We start from the raw sequence: 22,760 nt of genomic DNA, 5'->3' as shown, positions 1-22,760 counted from the left end.
GAAAGGGAGAGGTGACGGCACGTAACGATATCAGAGAATTGACAGGACTTGGGCTGGAATATGCGATCAGAGAGACAGCTGAGTAACCTGGGCTTGAGGTTTTGAGTGGGGACCAGGAGAACGAGCGCTGGCAGCACCCACTTTGCTTACTCGTTGTGTGCCGACTCTTATTTAGAAGTTGAGTTTTGGGGCAGTAAGAATGCATTTTTCTTGAAGAAATACTTTCTGTGATTGGTGCCCAGGTTCACAGTCCATCCCATGTTTGCCCATAATGTGCCAAAAGTTCTGTATTGTGCTGGCAGGCAGGAAACCGCTAACGGACTGCAAACTGGTAGCCTGTGGACCAAAACCACTTGGTACATGTGTTTTGTTTGGCCTCCACAATAGTTTGAAAAATTTTGAATTTTGGCAACATAAAAGTCCTGATTTTTAACTTCTCTTTAAACATGGGAGTACTGTACAGCCCTGGGCCCATATTTCCCATGTTGTAAAATGTGCCTAGACTTGAGTAGTGAGCATTATTACTTTGTTTAGTGGGCAGGCATTCCTCAGGTACCACCGTCTCCCTTCCATGTATCTGGACCCTAAGCTTGGTGGCAATTGCCATTTTACATCCAAGTATTTCTGGCTTAGAAATACTATGTGATTCCTGGATTTTGTGACCCTTTATATTACCAACTTATCCTCCAATTATACTCTTGGTGATTTCTTGTTTTTTAATCTAGTAGGGGAAGATGTGATAGAAGGAGGCTGGTCATTTAGCATAGTATGAATTTCCATTTTATAGGTGAGAAAATGGTGTAAAGATGAAGATGGGAGGACTCAGAATTTAAGTAACTTGCCTAAGACGACACAAATAAATAACAGCAGAAATGGGAGTTAGGTTTGCTTCTTTGGCCAGCCCCATTTTGTCTCCAGTTTCTGAAATTGGGTTTCATTTTGGCATACTTACTGAGAACATTGGGAGTTATTTTGGATTTTTTCCTGAGGACTCCATGGGTTGATACTGATTAGATGTTTATTTCCCACCTCCCTTTTCCTTCCACATTTATTGAGAATCTGTGTGCCATCATAGTCTGCTCTAGACTAAACAGAAATAAATAAAAACGGAAGAAGAGCCTGCCCTTACCTTTCAATACTACATTATCTTTGGCGTAACCTGTAGGTCCCGACTGGGTTTTCTCTTTCTCCTCCTCCCTTCTTGGTCTGCTGGGTTTCACAGCTACTCTGTACCTTCCTTGAACAAGCACACATTAATAAAGAGCTTTCCTAAGTGGTTTTACTGATAGTGAAAAGAGGTTTGTTCAAGGTCTTTCTATGCCCCTATCCCTCTCTACCTCTGTCCCTTGAAGGTTCTGTGGAGAAACACATGGGAACACGACTGCGGTGACCATTTGCTCACTTTGCCTAGAACAGTCTGGGTTCACTCCAGTTTTCCTGGCATAGTTACAGTAGCTCCCCACTTTACTGTCAGATGTGCCAAGGTTTGGAGAGTAAGTGATACGGGCTCCTATGTATGATTGTTGTTGTATCTATGGAGACACAGGTGTGGAAAGGAAATTCTCTGCCCTTCAGAAGAACGTTTCAACTCCACAGTTTAATGGGGTTTTGGTTTTAGGATCTGAGGGAAAAAAGACAGATGGAAGTGAACTGGAAAGAGGGTGGGGTGTGAGACTTAAACAGTTTCTGCCCGTCGTGCTCGCTGTGGGCTGTGTGTGCTGCTGGGGCTCATCTGCCTCTGTCTCCAAACCCCTCGCTCTTTCTGTCCCTGGAACTGGCATGAGGAGTGAGAACTGAGGTTCGAGAGCTTTCTGGGCATCAGGGAGGGTGGTCGGCAGTATGGAAGGGGAGAGGAACCTGAGATCATGGCGGCTGGAAGGAAGGCAGCTGGAGCCCTGCGGTGACTCTGTGTGTGAGGGATGAGAGTAGGTTGTGGGTTGTCTGCTCATCGTTGGAGAAGCAGGGAAGCCACAAAGAGTGATCCAAATTGTAGGGAATGTAGAAGTTGTATGTCCTGTTTCTGAGACTGAAGAGTTGGTATTCCTACAGAACAGAAGAGTGTTTCTATGTGTTGGCTGGGCCTCCGGTCTCTGCATTAGAACTGATAAAGCTCTCTGTGTTACAGAAGGTTCCTGTTGTAAAAGAGGAAGATGAGCCAGAGGAAGAAGATGAAGAAGAGATGGGTCATGCAGAAACCTATGCAGAGTATATGCCAATAAAATGTATGTCTTTGGGATTTGTCAGAATAATGAAAGACTGCTGGGTTCCTCTGGAACTTAACTAGCTTTCCCACACACATTATTGTTTATTGGGATCTATCCATGTTTTGACAAGTATGAGCTATGTTATGTTTTAAACTACAATATGTTTTAAAATATCTACATGAAAATTTCACTGTTTATTATTTTTTTTCTGCACACATTAATAATAGAACTTTGTTTTATATTGCAGTCTTTTAAAACCAAGAATACAAGTTTGGGTTTTATTTCAAGTTAATTTTGCTCATATCAGCAGTGATTATTAGAATCGTAGTAAATTGCAGAAATGTAAATGTCTTAGCTTTATGTAGTTTATACAACTTATCCAATCATAAAAATATGGGAATCTTAAAACCAAAATGTGCTCTTCAAATTCCGTGGTTTACATTAATACCAATTCTTTTTTCCCCCATAATAACCATGAAAATTAATAATTTTTAGCTTTTGTGTAAAAATTTTCACTTTTTCATTATATGGGGGTGATATGATGAAAAAATCTGTTGCTAGAATTAGTCTTTTATATACTCTGAGTTTCTATAAAAAGTCACTAATAATAAATGTCATTAAACTAAAAATTTCTGTTTACCAGATATGTCTGGATCGCATTCTTTTGTGGTCATTAAAATGAACTTTAGGTTGTGGTATCTGAAATTAGATTCTGTTCCCCCAATAATAGTCTTCACAAAAGGATTGAAAGTTTATCAAAGGCCCTTTAAACTAGAAGTCAGCAAACTAAATCTGGGCTACTGCCTGTTTTTATAAATAAAGTTTTATTGGAATGTAGCCATGCCCGTTGGTTTATTTATTGGCTATGGCTGCTTTTTTGCCCTGCTACAAAGCAATGTTTAGTAGTTGTAAAAGAGACCAGGTGCCCCACAAAGCTGATATTTACTATCTGACCATTTATAGACACAGTTTGCCGACAACTATTTTAAATTATATTCACGTTATACGTTTTGGGAAATTGGTTACTGTTAATTTTATAGCCAGGATTTCTTTTGACATACCTTTAAAGATAAAATTATATTGCAAATGTTTTTTTCACTATTGAAGTGATTATTCAAGTAAACTTCTGGACCTAGGATTATGTTCTGTTACTTCTGGAAAACCTGGTGGTATACACTAAGTTGGTATTTTTCTAGATCTTTTTAATCAGCAAGTCTCTACTGAAAGCATAAATAGTTGATAAATAGGTCATTTTAGTCAAATTTAAGCAGTACTTTACCATTAATCAGTGACTTTTTGTAGAATCCTGGAGTATATAGTTACCTTTTTACTTATATTTTCTCTGTTATAGGAAAAATGTTGCAATGTTTTATAAACCCATAATAATTAAAATGTATTTTTCGATTTTCATTTAGTAAAAATTGGCCTACGTCACCCAGATGCTGTAGTGGAAACTAGTTCTTTATCCAGTGTTACCCCTCCTGATGTTTGGTACAAAACATCCATTTCTGAAGAAACCATTGATAATGGCTGGTTATCAGCATTACAGCTTGAGGCAATTACATATGCAGCCCAGGTAAGCAATAGTATTTCATAACTACATACTGCATTTATTTTTTAATCTTCGTCCATTTAATATAGTTGTTTTAGTCTGAAGGTAAATTTTCCTTGCATGGAAACTTGTGATTTTTATAGAAGTTTTATGTGTTAGAAAATTAAACTAGTAGCATGGATGTGTGGCTAATAGCATGGATGTGTGGGTAGTGCATTGCTAGTGGAAATGACAAATGTCATAAACTTTTGGAATTCACTGGGCATGTATGTATTAAAACTAAAAATACATACATCCTTTGACCTAACAATTCCATTATTTGGGGTCTTTCCCCTAGAACTATTAGATAAGAAGGCACACACACACGTATACATTTGTATATACATACGTGTATATATGTGTGTTTATGTATATATGTGTGTAGCTGTTTGTTGCAGCTTCCCACCCCCCACCCCCAGTGGCTGAAAGCTAGAAAAGATTTGAAAGCCCACACCCTTAGGGATGATTGAATAAACTGGTATTACTGTTTGGGTGTTGTACCAGCTTTTAAAACAATGTTAGAGTTATGCCAGTTGTTTTCAAAGGATTTTTGTCATACTCTATCTTTGTAAAATAAGTAATGGCCGAACAGCCATATTTATGTGTAATGTAAAAGTGTGTGTGCGGTTGTGCACGTGTTGAAAGGGGCCTGGAAGAATGCTCCTCAATTTAATTTTAGTTACTTGCTGCATGTGAGGATAGCAAAATTGAGTATATAGTAAATATAAAAGTATTCATACTAAGCTATACTATATCGTTTATATAAGCATAGATCACAGTAACATAATCCTAAAACAATATATGAAAGACTGATCCTAAAATATCGAAAGGAGTAGATTAATTACCAGCTTTTTTTTTTCAGCAACATGAAACATTCCTACCTAATGGAGATCGTGCTGGCTTCTTAATAGGTGACGGTGCTGGTGTAGGAAAAGGAAGGACGATAGCAGGAATCATCTATGAAAATTATTTGTTGAGTAGAAAAAGAGCGTTGTGGTAAGTGCTCAAGACTGGCTGTGGAAGCTTCATGTGTGAATAATTACTTCAGCATGTGGGGATGGGTTTCAATGAGTAGGTGTACTTTTCTTTGAAGTGTCAAGGCCTAGTTTTATTTATTCCTGAATACTATGAGAATGATGGAATTTGCAATTAATTTGTGTATTTTTCTTTCTTTTTTTTTTTTTTGTGTGGCAGGTTCAGTGTATCAAATGATTTAAAGTATGATGCTGAAAGAGATTTGAGGGATATTGGAGCAAAAAACATTTTGGTCCATTCATTAAATAAGGTATGAAAGTTTTCTATTCAATTGATCATTCAATAAATAAATTGACTCATTTATGAGGTGGGAATAATACGTTTCTACTTCGTAGGGTTGTTACAAGGGTTGAATGAGTTTTTCACAGAAAGCCTGATGAGCGCTAGCCACTCTTGGCTTGTAGATTACTGTGTGTCATACTGTGACAGGTAGGGTTATGTAGTGACAAACAAAAAATAGGCATTGTCTCTGTTGTTACAGAGTTTATGCTCTTAGTCTTCAGGGTTGTTTTTGTCTTTGTTTCTGAAATAATCTTATGTGGGTGAAACTCCTATAACTGAGTTTAAGGGTGCGGTGTAGTCAAGTTGGGTGGACAGGTGGTGTGCCCATCGAATTGTGCTTTGGAGACTGGGTCAGATATTTAGACATTCAGGGGACCTCCATACCTGCACCTATGTTCGTGTTGAGACACATCTATCAAGTAGAAGACAGTGCGCCTCGGTGTCTAAAGCAGTTTGATGTGATTACAATCTTAATGTTCATTTTTAGCAAATGTTTATTGTCGTCCAACTCTGCACCAATTGCTGGAGTTACCAGGGTGGCATAGATAGACCTAGTTCCTGCAAGTGCCTCCCTCTGGCCCTTGAAAAAGAAGTAGATGCATATCTACTTCGCACGTGGTTCAGTAGTGCCCTTGCGCACCAGTGCTGCTTTTTACTGATTGGATTGGTAGGTAAAGTACTACTGTGTTTCCCCGAAAATAAGACCTAGCTGGAAACTAAGCCCTAGCATGATTTTTCAGGATGACATCCCCTGAACATAAGCCCTAATGCGTCTTTTGGAGCAAAAATTAATATAAGACCCGGTCTTATTTTCGGGGAAACGATACATATTGAATGACTAACTGTTCAAAACAAAAAAAACATGTAACTGGCATCTAGCATAGTTCTGACTTCTGAGTCAGTGTAATTGAAGAAGGATACATGACTAATCATTATTCTTATGTTTCCCATAGAACTTAATTACAGTGCCTTGTATGTAGTAAGTGCACAATTAATATTTGTAGAATGAGTATTGTAACTTTTGTAGGGGAGTTTGGAATCTTTTTTGGTGATAGACTTTTTTGAGACTTTGAAAATGGGATCCTTGTACTATAAAGTCATACGTATGCATATGCGGGTGCATGCATTGTGTGTACGTATCCACATATGTACAAGAAAGTTTGTGTGTGGTCTTAGGAGGTCCTTAACTTCTCTGAGGCTCATCATAGACCACGAGTTTCCTGCTGCAGAAGTTTGGGTGGGATAAATGTTTCAGAAAGAAAAAGACATTTATTACATTCTTCTCTTTTCTTTTTTAGTTTAAGTATGGAAAAATTTCTTCCAAACATAATGGGAGCGTGAAAAAGGGAGTTATTTTTGCAACCTATTCTTCCCTTATTGGTGAAAGTCAGTCTGGCGGTAAATATAAAACTAGATTAAAACAGCTCCTACATTGGTGCGGTGATGACTTCGATGGAGTGGTATCCTTTGCAACAAATGTTTTTATATTTTTAATGACACAAAAGTTAATGTAAGGATAAACACTTAGAAAATAGGAATCTGGAGATTAAACAAATTGCTGGGGTGACAGACAGCTTTAATGATTACAGAGAGTCCAAGGGAGTTAGAAAGTTGTTTCTATTTTGTAACTGTCGTGTGGAAAGCCAGTACAATACTTAAGTTCCTGGTTTAGGAAAATAGGTGTGGGAAATGCTGAATGTGATATTTCTCTCTGGGGGATTCACATTTGCACATTTACATAGTAAAGCACTTGAGAAGACTAAGGGGAAAAAGCTGTTAATGTTAACTTAGTGATTTCCAGACTTACTTGCTCACAGCATACCTTTACATGTTCTGTACGAGGAACACCAGTATTTGAAATGCTGATTAAGTTGGTTACCAGTCGTGCTTCTACTTAGAGAATTTGCCAAAATTGTCTCTGGTGTACATTTCTTGCCTCAGTGAATCCTTTCTTCTATTAATTAAGAATTAAATATATTTAAGATAAATACCGAATTCAGTGGGTGCCTCTGAGACTTGAGAGGGAGGGGGTGAAATCAAGGAGAGGCACGTAGATGGTTTCATTTATGTTTGTAATCTTAATTAAGAAAAAAAACAATCTGAAACAAAAATGGAAGAATGTTAAGGTTTGACAAAGCTGGACGATAACCACGTGGGTGTTATTTAAAAAGTTAATGCCCAGGGGGCTTGTTATCAACAGCATCTTTTCCCCTAATAGTCTTGAATTTTATCCCAGGGCCACAACCCCAGAAATATTGGATGTTTCCCAAGGCTTCTGGGAAAAAAAATTGACTTCCTGACAGATTGGAGACACATACTGCTGATGTGATATGTTCCTTAATTCATTCCATACAGATAGTGTTTGATGAATGTCATAAAGCAAAAAACTTATGTCCTGTTGGCTCTTCAAAGCCAACGAAGACAGGCTTAGCAGTTTTAGAGCTTCAGAACAAATTGCCAAAAGCCAGAGTTGTTTATGCTAGTGCCACTGGTAAGTAGATATTTATTTAAAAGATACATATTTATTTAAAAGAGGTTATTTTTTCAGTTATAATACGTATTATTTTGGGGTTTTTCAGGGGCTTCTGAACCACGAAACATGGCCTATATGAACCGTCTTGGAATATGGGGCGAGGGAACCCCGTTTCGAGAATTCAGTGACTTTATTCAAGCAGTAGAACGGAGGTAATGCATCTACAGTGTGCACTGTTTGTTCTCAGCAGTTTAAAACCTCTTTCATGTATGTTCACGCCCTACTATATTTAATGATAGTTACTGTGTGTTTTAATTTTACTCAGAGGTGTTGGTGCCATGGAAATAGTTGCTATGGATATGAAGCTTAGAGGAATGTACATTGCTCGACAGCTGAGCTTTACTGGAGTGACCTTCAAAATCGAGGAAGTTCTTCTTTCTCAAAGCTATGTAAAAATGTATAACAAAGCAGTCAAGCTGGTGAGAATGATTTCCTTAAGTCCTAGTATTTTTAATGCACCTAATAATGATTCTGTTAGTCAGTTTTGTTCAGTGTAATGTGGGTCAGCCCACAGGAGTATATTTCTGCTATAAAACAACAGCTAGATCATCGGATCCTTGTTTGTCAATTTTCCAAGTCTTATAGTTGATAATTTGTTTAAAAAGCCATTTATTTCAGTTGCATCGTTTTTAAAATCGCAGTGTAACTATTGCCTAAAATGACCACATTAGCTAATAAGAATTTGGGGACAACTCTATGTGAGCATCCTAAAAACATGTGTAGAGTCCCAAGTTAATGAATATGCTTCATTAAACTAACGTTAAATGGTCTTGCCCTTAACGTTATTTTGATTGAATTAGTTGTTTAAAGGGAACTTACACTCAGAGATGAAATACCAAAATGTTGATTGTATATCTTCAGTGGGTCATTGCCAGAGAGCGATTTCAGCAAGCTGCCGATCTGATTGATGCTGAGCAGCGAATGAAGAAATCCATGTGGGGTCAGTTCTGGTCTGCTCACCAGAGATTTTTCAAATACTTGTGCATAGCATCCAAAGTTAAAAGGGTTGTGCAGCTAGCTCGAGAAGAAATCAAGAATGGAAAAGTAAGTTGGATGACACGTTAAAAAATTCATTCTTTGCTTATGTTTTTTTTAAAAGTCTTTTGGGTGTTGAGGTTTTCTAACTATAAAGTCTGCTCTTTCTAAATAGTAGTTGTAAAAGTATTAATGTAGTTAAGACTTTGAAGAATACATTTTTTAAAATAAAAGCAATGCCTGGGTTATAAAAAATTTAGATAGCTCAGAAAAGTGTAAAGAAATAAACATAACTGGGCTGGCCCGGTGGCTCAGGTGATTGGAGCTCCGTGCTCCTAATGCTGAAGGCTGCTGGTTCGATTCCCACATGGGCCAGTGGGCTCTCAACCACAAGGTTGCCGGTTTGACTCCCGCAAGGGATGGTGGGTTCCACCCCCTGCAGCTAAGACTGAACACAGCACCTTGAGCTGAGCTGCCGCTGAGCTCCTAGATGGCTCAGTTGGTTGGAGTGTCCTCTCAACCACACGGTTGCCAGTTTGACTCCCTCAAGGGATGGTGGGCTGCACCCCCTGCAACAGCAACTGGACCTTGAGCTGAGCTGCACCCTCCACAGCTAGGATTGAAAGGACAACAACTTAACTTGGAAAAAGTCCTGGAAGTACACACTGTTCCCCAATAAAGTCCTGTTCCCTTTCCCCAATAAAATCTTTAAAAAAAAGAAAAAGAAATATAACTAATCTGGCCATCCATCGATATAACCACTGAAAACAGGTGGATATATATTGCCTTAAGGGTTTTTTCTTTTTCGTGAATATACGTATATATTTAAAGCACATGGAACTGGGCAGGGGGGCCTTCAGTTGTGTCCACTATTGTAATCCTATTTCCTGGCCTATTTTTACACATAACGTGTTTCAGATATATGTAGAATAAATAAATGAGCACACATGTACCATACTGGGTCATTCTTATTTGAAATAGTTTGTTTACTAAACATTTAAAATCACGTGCATGTGTTGATCTCTAATTCATACATTTTTTTCTTCTCCAGTGTGTTGTAATTGGTCTGCAGTCGACAGGAGAAGCCAGAACTTTAGAAGCCTTGGAAGAAGGCGGGGGAGAGTTGAATGATTTTGTTTCAACTGCCAAGTAATTTGGTTTTGAGTTTTTACTTAGATTAATTTACATGTTGGCATTTCCTGGAGGCAAAATTTTTGATTCATCTATACTGTTTTTCAAGTTTTTCTGACCTTAGTTTTTCCATTCTTTGTGTATCCATAGCAGTGTATCTGTTGGGGGAAAAAAGCAAATCCTGAAAGGTTAAGCTTTTTGACAGTATTATGCCCAGTATTTGGACTAACGAAAGGGCTTGATTTTTGTCTGTCTTGTACATCTTGGAACTCTGTGGCAGTTTGGTTTTTGTTTTTGCCTTTGTGTATTTGAAATTATAATTTCAATAAGTACATATATGAGTAAGCAGTAAGTGTAGTTTGCCCCAATTTAGTAAGCTATAATACTTGCAAATAGTCAAGAGGTATTCAGAAAGTGTTTGAAAAATATTTTAGGCATTGTTTTATAGTTTTTTGCCTAACCTGCCAATTCTAACTTGGGTAGTAAAAGTAGCAAAATAACCTTTGTCGCCATACTGTCTCTTGCCTTAGGGGATACATTCAAGTGGCTCTTTTTCAGATGGAAATAAATAAAAACTGCTTTTAAAAGCAAATGATGCCCCTAATCTGTATTTTATTTGTTAATCTGTATTTTATTTGTTAATCTGTATTTTATTTGTGCTTGTGTGCCTGGTGCTACCCTGTTTAAAATGATAGCCATTAGTTCATATAGTTTTGAGCAGGTGAAACGGCTAGTCCAAATTAAGATATGCTCTAAGTATAAAATATGCACCAGGTTTCAAAGACATAAGAAAAAGCGTAAAATACTGATTACATATTGGAAGTGATATAGTGAGTTAAATAAAATACATTATTGAAGTTAGTCTCACCAGTTTACTTTTAATGTAACTACTAGAAAATGTAAAAATTGCATATTTGGCTTGGCTTGCCATTATTATATTGCAGTTGGACAGCCTTGACTTAGAATATTAAAACTCACTTAGCTTGATTATCAATATTTTGTAAGCCTGAACAAAGTATGTTCATTTTTAAGACGTATATTCGGTAAGACTTTATATATAATAAGTTATTTTGCAAACTGAACTACTCACTGTCACTTTTTCTCTCTCCCGCAAACAGAGGAGTGTTGCAGTCGCTCATTGAAAAACACTTCCCTGCTCCAGACAGGAAAAAGCTTTATAGTTTGCTGGGAATCGATTTGACAGCTCCAAGTAACAACAGTTCACCAAGAGATAGTCCTTGTAAAGAAAACAAAATAAAGAAGCGGAAAGGTGGGTATTTCTTTTTTTTAATAGTATTGAAAGTAGTATAAATTTGAGCACTTGGAAGCAGATCTATTCGGGGAATTAACTGCGTTCCTTGAATTGGCAAGTGGGTGTATATTTTCACTGTTGCTCATGTAGTTTTGAATGTACAAGTAACCCCCTGTTTTAAATTAGGGCTTGAACCACATGACTGGTGCTAGGCCCCGCGCTAAGCACTGGCCACACAGTGGATCTGTGTGAAAGGAAGTCATAGTTTTTCAGTTTTATAGCTAGGAAAGAAACTAAGGAACAGAAAGATGAAGAGGTTGGAGCGTCTTCCCAGATTCACCCAGCTTGTGGGTGTGTTAGCCATTTTATAATAATGCCAACTTGAGTTTGTGTTTAGGAGCTTAGAAGCTGTTTGACTTTCAGAAGTTACCTTCTCATCCTCTTTCTCTACAATGGTGATAATAACCTATTATACAGTAAAGACCATGATGCTGTGTGTTCTAAACACAGTGCCTGCACTTTGACCCTATTTCATTCGTTCCAAAAAATACTTTCTTTTCCATTTTTAACGTGCCTGAAAATGGTTTGGTTGTTATATATAATTGGCACTATATTTATTAGTGACACTGACATTATGCTGTGTCAGCATCAGTGGCATCTCAAATATGTGAGCCTTTTAATGGTCTTCTTAGTTTTGATTGGTTTGTTCCAGATATCTTTTCTGAATATTCACTAAGATAATTTAGATCAGCATCTTGTTTGGCTTTTAAAACTGAAGTTATATAGATTTTTTTTTTTTTTAAAAGTACAGCTGACCCTTGAACAAGGGGTTTAGGGGCACCGAACCCCCATGCAGTCAGAAATCTGTATGTAACTTTTTACTCCCTCAGAACTTAACTACTCATAGCCAACTGTTGACCAGAAGCCTTACCTATAAATGTTAATTCACACATATTTTGTATGTAATATATGTTATATACTGTATTCTTAAACTAAGGTAGAGGAAAAAATGCTAAGATAAGTCATAAGGAATTAAAAATACATTTGCATTATTTATTGAAAAAAATTCATGTATAAGTGGATCCACACAGTTAAAACCAGTGGTGTTCAAGGTCAATTATGTTCTGTGAAGTATGTTTTTAAGTATTTTATTTTTAAGTATTCTATAAGGCTGTAGTTACCAGGCCTTATCCCAACCAGATACACAATTAAATTGTGACAATGCCAGAGATTGTTTGTCTCTGTTGTCCTGAATTTATTTTGAAACTTGTGCACTTGGAGGCAGTCTTGAGTATGTACTTTTCTAATTTCTTAAGAATAATTGAACATAACTTGATTTCTAATGTGAGTCCAAAAGGTTAGCACTTTTTGTGAATTTGATTTGTTTTTTTGTTTTTTGTTTTTTTTTGTTTTTGGTCTATCCAGATCCTTTGCCCATGAATTTGATTTGTTCTTTTATACTTAGTAAATGCTTTTCTCCTGCAGTTCTCATTTGAATTAACTCATGAATTAAATGTAATTTCCTGGATTTTTAGAACAGTGTGTTTGGGCTGACTGTCTTGTTTGGGGTTTGAGGGTAGGTGAGGAAATAACTCGAGAAGCCAAAAAAGCACGAAAAGTAGGTGGCCTTACTGGTAGCAGTTCTGATGATAGTGGAAGCGAATCTGATGCCTCTGACAACGAAGAAAGTGACTATGGGAGCTCGAAAAACATGAGTTCTGGAGATGATGATGACTTCAACCCATTTAGAGACGAGTCTAGTGAAGATGACGAAGATGGTGAGTCCTCAGTACTGTGAAGTACAAGTCATACAGATTCTAATCTTTGGTTGGTGGAGAGCACCAAGCTTGTCTGTCATCCCGAGGTTTAGCTCATTTCTGTGAGACGATGACCTCAATTTTGTGCAGTTATTTTTAACCTCAAACCCTGGAATTACACTCCCTGGATGTACTCGACCGTTGTAGTTGATGATCATTTCCAAGTTATCAGTTAATACAAAAAAAAAAAAATTCAGGGTTTTGTTTTTCAAGATTCTGGACTTGTTTTAACAAATGGTTTGACACTTACCTTGCCTTAACTTTTCAGATCCCTGGTTAATCAGAAAAGACCACAAGAAAAACAAAGATAAAAAAAGGAAGAAAAGTATAGATCCAGATTCTATTCAAAGTGCCTTATTAGCATCAGGTCTTGGATCAAAACGACCTAGTTTTTCATCTACACCAGTTATTTCGCCTGCTCCTAATAGTGCACCAGGTATCCATATGAAAGCTTGCTTTGTCTGTGAAATGTACTTTTGAACAAAACCAATATTTAAACTGTACTGATTTTTAACGAATGTACTTTATCTAGCTAACAGTAACACCAACAGTAACAATAGCCTTATAACAAGTCAGGATGCTGTGGAAAGGGCCCAGCAGATGAAGAAAGACCTTCTTGATAAACTAGAAAAATTAGCTGAAGATCTCCCTCCTAACACCCTGGATGAACTTATTGATGAACTTGGTGGCCCTGAGAACGTAGCTGAGGTAAATATGACTTGATCAGGGCCGTGTGTCTTCTTGGTAGCTTTTTGCCACTTTTAAAACCCTATAGGAAAAAAAAAAAAAACCCTGTAGAATAAGTGGTATTTTGGGTATCATCACATAATAATCTAATTTTCTCTCTTAAATATCTTAGAACTCTTGTTCTGCTCTGGTTCTCATCTAAGAGCCAATGAGTTCCTGCCCCTCGTATGTGAGTGTCTGCCCTAAGACACTGATCTCTGTTACTGTACCTGTCAGGCAGCCTCCCCTTCCATCTCACACCAGGTCTCTCTAATGAAGGAGTCCCGAGTACCTGGGTAAGATACCTTAATTGTAACGGACACTGTTTCGCTTTGCAGATGACTGGCCGCAAGGGGCGGGTTGTAAGCAATGATGATGGAAGCATATCTTACGAGTCAAGATCTGAACTTGATGTCCCTGTGGAGATACTAAATATCACAGAAAAGCAAAGATTTATGGATGGAGATAAGGTATGTGACACTGGGATGCTTTTCAATGACAAGAATATTGCCCATATATTTAGGCATTTAGATTAATCTTTAAAGGGTTTTTTTTTTCTTTTAATATAAAGTATGTCTGTTGAATGTTGTTATTCTATATTTTTTTAGTAATTATACATAATTCCCAAACATTTTGCACATTTTATTTTGTCATAAATTGAATGTAATAACTGTTTTGTGTTGTACACAGAATTAGATGTGGCTCTTGATAACTTTGGAGGCTTTTGAAGTCTTTAGTCAGAATATAAAAATACTGTGTTCTCTCAGGTCATCTTAGGCCCCACATCTAATGCTGCACTCTGGTGTCAGTCCAGTTTTGAATCTAGAAATACACTAAATGTGCCCAGATTAGTAGTACCCTTTGGTTTTGCTTCTCTCTTTTTGCTACGCTATGTTATATTAGGACGCTTTGCTCTGAATGACTTGGTGGATTGAACTTGCATATCAGACCACTGGAGAGCTTGGTTGCCTCCAGCGGCTGTTTTTCTATAGGCTCGCACTGTTAAATAAACTTTGTCACTTTTAAGATTCTCAGATCAGTTTTTCCTCCATCTAGTGGGAATTGCTATAAGTATTTGCTGATGAGATTGCTAAAAAAAATAGGTGGCACCACACAGCCTCATGTCTTAATCTAAAAGGGGTGGAATAAAATCTCATCTCTTTACCCACATTTTGCATTAAGTTTCAATGATTTTTTTCTGCTTTGCAATTAGAAAATAGGTGATAGCTACCGCTATCAAAATGGTCTTTAAATATATTTAAAAGCTCATGTTACGTATTTTAAAGGTTGTAGGTAGTATTAGTATTTTATGTACTTATTTCATGGATTTAGGCCCATATGCATTAGGAGTTGTATTAGCTGTAATTAGTTTTGGCCGTTAAGTAACAGATGATCCAGAACCATATTGACATAAGCAAGTTTTGGAAGTTTGTTTTCCCATGTAGACATCTACCGCGTGCCTCTGTCCGTGAGCAGGTAGACCACGGCTGGTATGGCCCTTTGGAGAGCAGGCCTCTTCGGTCTTGTTCCTTTAATATGTGAACCTCCGTTTGCCAGTCACCTCCATATAAAACAGCTCTTTCAGATTCATCCTGATTCACATTTCTACAGTTCAGGCGACAGAGGAGAGAGGAGATGGGCATGTTCTCAACTTTTAAGGACTTTTCCTGGATTTTGTTCACATCACCTACAGCCTGCTGGCTAGAGTGTGCCCACCCTTAGCCGCAAGGAAACTGGGAAATGTAACCTTGATTCTGGGCAGGCGTGTACCCAGCTAAAGAGAGGGGTTCTGTAACTTGGGAAGAAGAGGAGAACAGGTATTGGTGGATCACCAGTAGCCTGCTTTTAAGGACGTTATTTAGGTTTCTTCCCTGCGTCTCTTTATGCAAAGATGACCTTTTCTTCCTTGTTACATTTTACACAGAATATTGCTATCATCTCAGAAGCTGCCAGCTCAGGTATTTCATTACAAGCAGATCGGAGAGCTAAGAATCAAAGGCGACGAGTTCATATGACTTTGGAATTGCCCTGGAGTGCTGATAGAGCGATTCAGCAATTTGGTGAGTTTTTATACTGACTTGCACCTAATAGATAGCTAAGAATCACTGGGGAAGTGTGTGCACATCAACCTCTATATTTAATCTCAGACATCTTAAAAACACGACATCTGTAGATTTTGGAGGTGTTTGTGTATTGCATACACCTTTAAAATAGAGAGTACGTCCTGAGTTCACACCTATTTTAAAAGCTGTAAAAGATGTGCAGTGGGGTTTCTGGGGGTGTGTGTCATGATGTCCAAGCACAGGGCTCCTGAGCAGTATCGTGATACACCTTTAGGATGTACACGGTCCGTGTTGGGACACCTGCTGCTTCCCGTCCTTTTCAATCTTCAGTGGCTTCATTGAGGGCACATGGCGCCTCCCTTCCGTCTTTATGTCCCTGTTACCTGATGATTTTAAAAAACAACAATTTTGGGAGAATCCAGAGCAGCTCTGCATCAGCAACATTGTAGTTGAGCAAACAGGTGGCGATGGTAGTAGGTTTATCATTAACAGTTTATGGCTTCTGCCCCTTGTAAGGCGGGGATCGTTCTGAATATGGGTGTCGTTCAAGTCAGTGATTTGATTTTGTACCTTTTGGGGAGTTACGATAACTGTTACATTCTTTAATTTTGCCTCTTGTTCAGGGTTTCTGGATACCAGCTTAGTGTTAAATGCTAGGAATAGATCTCAGAATACTGTATGTAGTGAACATGATCTGATTTTTTTAAATGTCATTACAGGACGAACACATAGGTCAAACCAAGTTACTGCTCCCGAATATGTCTTTCTGATTTCTGAATTGGCAGGAGAACAAAGATTTGCATCTATTGTTGCTAAGAGACTTGAGAGTTTGGTAAGTGAGTTGTGTAGACGTGTGTGAAAGGTGGTATCTGTTACCTGTCTCTGGTCCTTGATTGGAAATTTTATGTTTTACTAGGGGGCACTCACACATGGTGACAGAAGAGCAACAGAATCTAGAGATCTGAGCAGGTTCAACTTTGACAATAAGGTACATTTCAGTATCTCTGAAAACTTGTGATAGTGTCTCTAGTGAACAAAAGAAAGTGATTATGGTTAAAACTGCCTCGTTTTACGGCTTTGCTGTAAAATCATGGTTTCCTATAAGACAGGATTCCACATATCAGTTAGATCTTTAGTGATCAACTCTGCAGTATAATCATCTTTTCATTTCCTATTGGGAAATAGGAATATAATACATACTTGTGAATGAATCGAGTGTGAGTTCCCAGAAGTAAAGGAAGTTATTTATTTTTATTGAATGTCTGCTGTGTGCAAAGGTATAAACGAGGCGCTGTGCAGGATAAAATATAAAGATAATTTAGTCCTGCTGTTTTTGAATATTTGGTATAATAATAGTTTTTATAGTGTTCAGTTGGTCATGTTATTGAAGAGTATCCAAATGCTAAAACTGGTTAATTTTCTTTTTCATTACAGTATGGAAGAAATGCTTTAGAAATTGTCATGAAATCCATTGTAAACCTAGATTCTCCTATGGTATCACCACCTCCAGACTATCCTGGAGAATTCTTTAAAGGTACCTTTTTAAAATCATCATAACAAGGAAAATGAGTACTGACAAGGAGGCACTAAAACCTGTTCTGACGTGTCTGTTGTTTTTAGTTTTCTTTGGACACAAATTGCATAAAGTTTAGAAATTGAAGGTTAACGCCTAAACTGATCAATTATAATAAGCGGTAGATTTATTAAATTTCATTCAAATGAAGTGCTTTTGCTCTTGACATAGTTTATTACTTGTTATTACTAGATTAAGAGAAGAAAATGGTTTTGTTTGATTAATTTAAAATCACTATGCCAAATAGCTCTTAAAATTTAATTTTCAAAAAGTTAAAGTACCTAGGAAATAATCTTATGTAGGTTGGTGGGGGTGGAGATAAAACAGAATTGGTCATATGTTAAGAGTTGTTAAAATTAAGTGATGAGTACATGTGTGTGATTATAGAATACTCTCTACATTTGTATGTGTTTGGAAATTTTCCATATTAAAAAAAAGAAAGTTCTGGGGCAGCCGGTTAGCTCAGTTGGTTAGAGTGTGGTGCTGTTAACAATAAGGTTGCTGGCTCGATCCCCACATGGACCACTGTGAGCTGCGCCCTCCACAGCTAGATTGAAATAACTACTTGACTTGGAGCTGATGGGTCCTGGAAAAACACAACTAAATAAAAGTTTTAAAAAAAGAAAGTTCTAGGTAGTGTTATAGAAATCCTTAGGCCTATCTTCCAAATCTGTACATTATTATCCCACAAATGTAAGTAGTCTAGATGATTTTAGTACCTAGTTCAGGAAACTGAGAATATTTTGAAAAATAAATAGATGTAAGATATTTGAAATACTATCATTGTAGAGTTAGCATTTTTCACTAGAAAGTCCTTTCAAGTTCAACCAATGTTTAGGGTGCTGATAATCACTGATGGCATGTAACAAAACAAAAAGCAGTGAAGCCTTGGCCCTGTTCGTGCGCGCGCTCTCTCTCTCTCCCTCTCTCCCTCTCCCTCTCCATCTGTCTCTATCTCTCTCTCTCTCCCCTTCTCCCCCCCCCCCCCCCCCCGTCATTGGAAGGAGTGTCAAAAAGGACTCAATTTATTTCTAACTTTCAAAAATTACATATTGCTTAAAAATTGTAAATAATGAAAATAATTGAACAGTATATAACAAAGAGTCGATACTGTCCCCTTAACTCCCACCTTCCTTTCCCAGCTGCCGAGGTCACAGATGTTGACAATCTGAACAGGGGCAGCCTTCCAACATCTTTTCTCTACGTTCGCCTAAAATACCTTTTCTTTTAAATGTCGTTAATATTACTTGCAACATATTTTTCTCACTTAACACATCACAGACATCCCTTACAAGTTGTATCTATAGCACTAACACATTTCCGTCCCCCCTTCTTCCGCCTCCTCCCTCCTTCTTTCGTCTCCCGGCTCCCCACTCTGGTTCAAGCCGTTGTTTCTCAGTCTGGTTGTGTAGGACACAACTCCCTGGCCCACGCTGGTATTAGGAGCCTTGTGTCCCGTCGTCGTCCCCCCGGCTGAGGCAGTCGGTTTCCAGTGGTCAAGCCACTCGCAGCAGCTCACCGCAGCTCTCGCTGGCTGCTGGCCGCTCACAATGGCTGCCAGCTCCCCGGCAACAGCCCACGCCAACCTCTAGCTGCTCGTGCAGCCCAGCTCCAGGGAGAGCCGCTGTTCACAATCTTAGCTGTAGAGGGCGCAGCTCACTGGGCCATGTGGGAATCCAACCTGCGACCTCAGTGTTATGAGCATGGCGTTCCAACCACTTGAGCCACCAGGCTGTTCCCACATTTTTTAATATGTTGCATAATGTTCTACAGCTAGCTTGTATAAATTTCTTCAGCCAGTCCCTTACTAGTCAGTTGGGTTTCCTGTTTTTGCCATTATAAATAGTGCTGAATTAATACAGCTATCCTTTTATACAGGTAATTTCTCCTCATAGGGTGGGTTACCAAAAGGAGTTTTTGCAGTAGAGATCTTTGGTTACACAGTTGTCACCCACAGAATCTAAACCATTTGAGCACATAGCAGAGTGCTAGCTGATTAAATGAATGTGTAAATAGGATTATCGTCACTCTGCCTCTTGACCCTTTTCTTTCACTCCCTTTTTCTGTAAGTGGGTTCGAGCCTGGACACCAATATTCTTTAAAAGCTCCATAAACTGTCCTCTTAGGAACACAATTCAGAACATGTTGACTGTTATACATGTTGCTTTTTTTTTTTTTTTACATCACCTTGTTGATACTGATAAAGAAAGGAATCATGATTATATTCTTATTTACATACTTATTTAAGGTAGTCTGTTCCATGTTAAAGTTGAGCCGATTCTGTGGGTGGACAACTGATCTCCACTGCCAAAAGATCGCTGTTGGAAAGATAAGATTACCTTAATGAAATAATAAAATACAGTGTGGGAGCTGAGTACTGGAGGGTTTTGGGGTGCCTAAAGACCTGTGGGGACTGTGGGTTCCATTTAATTCAGCTAATAGGAATGATGAAAGATACATAGGCCGTATCTTAATGCTAGAACTTGATCTAGTTTGATTAGTGTGGTAACAGTTTATTGAGTCATTTGGCCTATGGTTTCTTATAAATTTCTTTTCTTCCAGATGTTCGACAAGGACTGATAGGAGTTGGCCTGATCAATGTAGAAGATCGCTCAGGAATTCTTACTCTGGATAAAGGTGATGGTGCATAACTGCTGCCGTATCATTAAAGTTCATTTTGTTGTTGATGCTTTCATCAACTTGGGTTTTCATAATATGATCAGTTGTCATGCTTTTAAAAAAAAACACTGAAGCCAGGACTGGAGCTTAGACCTGGGTTAGCTCCCAGAGCTCCATGGTAGTCTAGTCTAATTGTGCCGCCCAAGCTGGGCTTCACTGACTGGTGGCACTTCCTTTACTAGTTAGGACTTAGCGCTAATCAAATACATATATGGCGGCAGAAGGAGATTTGACTCTGGGTGACGAACACACAATACAATATACAGATGATGTATGTAGAATGGCACACTTCAAACCTATGTAATTTTATTAACCAATGTCACCCCAATAAATGTAATAAAATTTTTAAAAGACAATGTTGGAGAACAAACATCATATGTTGTGTTCTTTTAGTAAGTGAAGTTGCAGAAGATGCAGAAATTCCATTTGGCGAACATCTTTCGCGCACGTAGTATGGCAGTGCCAGTTACTGAAGGTACAAGTGGGTGTCATAGCTGCTCTGGGAACAGTGCCGGAGATGTGGCAGCAGACATTAGAGGGGAAAGTGAGGTTTGAACTACGCTTAGATGAATTAACTTCTAATTGCCATTTGAATGTATTAAGTCTTTCATGTAATCTTGTCATTGCAGACTATAACAACATAGGAAAGTTCTTGAACAGAATTTTGGGCATGGAGGTGCATCAACAGAACGCATTGTTTCAGTATTTTGCAGACACCCTTACTGCAGTTGTTCAAAATGCCAAAAAAAATGGAAGATATGATATGGGAATCTTAGGTAAGTGGGAAAATATTTTAAATGTCATGTGTATTCCTGATAAAATGTTCTTTTTGCATTTATATGTTGCTTTTTCTTGTTAAAGATCTTGGTTCTGGAGATGAGAAAGTGAGGAAAAGTGATGTTAAGAAGTTTCTGACTCCAGGATATTCAACCTCGGGTCATGTAGAGTTATATACGGTAAGTTTGCAAAACGTGACATCCACGTGTGACACCCTGTGATAGGCACTCACAGAAGTGACTTTAATTTCACTGTTACTGTTTCCTTTATAGATCAGTGTGGAGAGGGGCATGTCCTGGGAGGAAGCTACCAGGATTTGGGCTGAGCTGACAGGACCTGACGATGGCTTTTACTTGTCACTGCAAGTAAGACTTGTTTCCTTGAAACTGTTCACTGTGTGGATATGTGTTTTCATTGCCAGCATTATTACTATAATTCTGTTTGCTTTGTGCTGATTTTCCAATTATATTTAGCTTTCTGTTTTGATGATTTATCATTGTAATTGTGGGTTTGTCCATTTACGTATATTTTCATTTAATATATTTGATGGATGTTATTAGATGCAATTTTTGAAATATTACACGTTCTTAGTAATTTCAACATTTTTTTTCCCATAATATTGTGACCTTTACTCCGACTAATTCTTTACGTCTTAAATATTTGTTTTTCGGTTATTAGTGTAACTGCATTTTTTTATTTAGTATTTGCCTGTGGACAGAGCTAAGGAGGGGGAAATGTATGTATGTTTGTACCAACACGTTTACATATAGACATATACACACACGCACACAAATATATATTTACATTCATATACGGCACAGTTTTTTTTGTTTTTTACGCTCTTTCAATGTGTTGTTTCACATCTTTTTATTTCAGAAAGTTTTCTGAATTATTTTTATTTACAAAGTTTTTAGTATTCTATTTCCTTGAATTTCTCCTTTAATCTACTCTATGAATTTGCATATCTAGGGACTTCACATAAGTGGAGTCGCAATATTTGTCCTTTTGTATGTGGCTTCTTAGCACAGTGTTTTCAGGATTCATCTGTGTTGTAGCATGTGTCAGCGCTTCATGCCTTTTTGTGACTGAATAATGTTCCATTGTGAGTGAGTGTATGTTTTGCTTTTTATTTGCAAATATTTATACAATGACCAACTGTAAACGAAGACCTGGTTCATGATGTAAGTGCATAAAGTAGAGCGTATGTGATGGTGCCACAGGCGGGAGGAGACCATAAATAAGCTGTCTAGGGTGGGAGCACTAAACATTTGGTATCAAGAGTCAGACAGTAAATGTCTGAGGTTTTGCAGGCCATGTGTGGTCTCTGCTTTGTTTTTTTTTCCTCTCCCTCCTTCTCGCCCTCCCATTGTTCTTCAGTTTAGGAGACTCAGGCCAGATTTGGTTCACAGGCCTGGTTTCCTAGTCCCTAATCCAAGGGCAAAGTTCTCCAACCACATCTGGCTTCTAGTTGGTTTTTTGTTTTTGTTTTGTTTTTGAAAATCTTATTGAGATAATTATACTTTCACATGAGTTTTAAGAAATAATACAGAGAAATTCCTTGTACACCAGTTTCCCCAACAGTAACATTTTGCAAAACTAGAGTATGGTATTATAGCCAGGGTATCAGTAAGATTTTATTCACGTAGGGTATCGGGTATTGTTTTTCATTTGAAATTGTTGCCAGAATTTAAACAATGGTCGATTTTGATGAAATGCTGATCCCCAACTTTCATAAAAGATAGGATGTGGTAACGTTGGTCCTTTGTTACTTCCATCAGGTGGTGGATGTGAGGGCTGATGTCCCTAGAAGGGGCATTGTTCTAGGAAGGTGCCACTGTTTATCTTTGAACCTGCACAACAATAAGCAAACATATACTTCACACTGTCTTTCACATGTTAACAAACAGCATGAGGAAAGCCACATCCTCTAGAGTGTTATTTTATAATTATCGTGAATTAACCGGACACTGCCAAGTCAGATCGCTCTGTTATGTGCTTGAAACGCTGTGCAGTCAGTATAAGTTGACTGAGTGTTTTACATCAACTGATAAAAAATTCAAAATGTAGTTTTCACCATAACCATCCTTTAATAGACTTTGCAGAATTATATAAACGATGTTTC

At 38.0% G+C, this 22,760-nt stretch overlaps 1 protein-coding gene across 2 annotated transcripts in view; it reads left to right on the top strand.

Annotated features, from left to right (window-relative positions):
• SBNO1 (strawberry notch homolog 1) overlaps positions 1-22,760 on the top strand; it is a 43,881-nt gene that overhangs the window by 14,980 nt on the left and 6,141 nt on the right. For both annotated transcript variants that reach the window (XM_019734050.3, XM_019734049.3), the window contains exons 6-28: positions 2,126-2,222; positions 3,620-3,780; positions 4,658-4,791; positions 4,990-5,080; positions 6,411-6,572; positions 7,468-7,603; positions 7,692-7,797; positions 7,911-8,064; positions 8,507-8,689; positions 9,672-9,769; positions 10,870-11,021; positions 12,584-12,781; positions 13,089-13,256; positions 13,353-13,528; positions 13,885-14,016; positions 15,471-15,606; positions 16,329-16,441; positions 16,526-16,597; positions 17,044-17,143; positions 19,745-19,819; positions 20,491-20,637; positions 20,723-20,817; positions 20,911-21,003. In XM_019734050.3, the coding sequence (XP_019589609.2) occupies positions 2,126-2,222; positions 3,620-3,780; positions 4,658-4,791; positions 4,990-5,080; positions 6,411-6,572; positions 7,468-7,603; positions 7,692-7,797; positions 7,911-8,064; positions 8,507-8,689; positions 9,672-9,769; positions 10,870-11,021; positions 12,584-12,781; positions 13,089-13,256; positions 13,353-13,528; positions 13,885-14,016; positions 15,471-15,606; positions 16,329-16,441; positions 16,526-16,597; positions 17,044-17,143; positions 19,745-19,819; positions 20,491-20,637; positions 20,723-20,817; positions 20,911-21,003 (2,979 nt within the window). The remainder of the gene's footprint in view (positions 1-2,125; positions 2,223-3,619; positions 3,781-4,657; positions 4,792-4,989; positions 5,081-6,410; positions 6,573-7,467; positions 7,604-7,691; positions 7,798-7,910; positions 8,065-8,506; positions 8,690-9,671; positions 9,770-10,869; positions 11,022-12,583; positions 12,782-13,088; positions 13,257-13,352; positions 13,529-13,884; positions 14,017-15,470; positions 15,607-16,328; positions 16,442-16,525; positions 16,598-17,043; positions 17,144-19,744; positions 19,820-20,490; positions 20,638-20,722; positions 20,818-20,910; positions 21,004-22,760) is intronic.

This window comes from Rhinolophus sinicus, chromosome 9 (genome assembly GCF_057876585.1).
Source record: "Rhinolophus sinicus isolate RSI-liver-muscle chromosome 9, RSI-T2T, whole genome shotgun sequence".
Classification (NCBI taxonomy): domain Eukaryota; kingdom Metazoa; phylum Chordata; class Mammalia; order Chiroptera; family Rhinolophidae; genus Rhinolophus; species Rhinolophus sinicus.
This window is presented reverse-complemented; position numbering and strand designations above follow the sequence as displayed.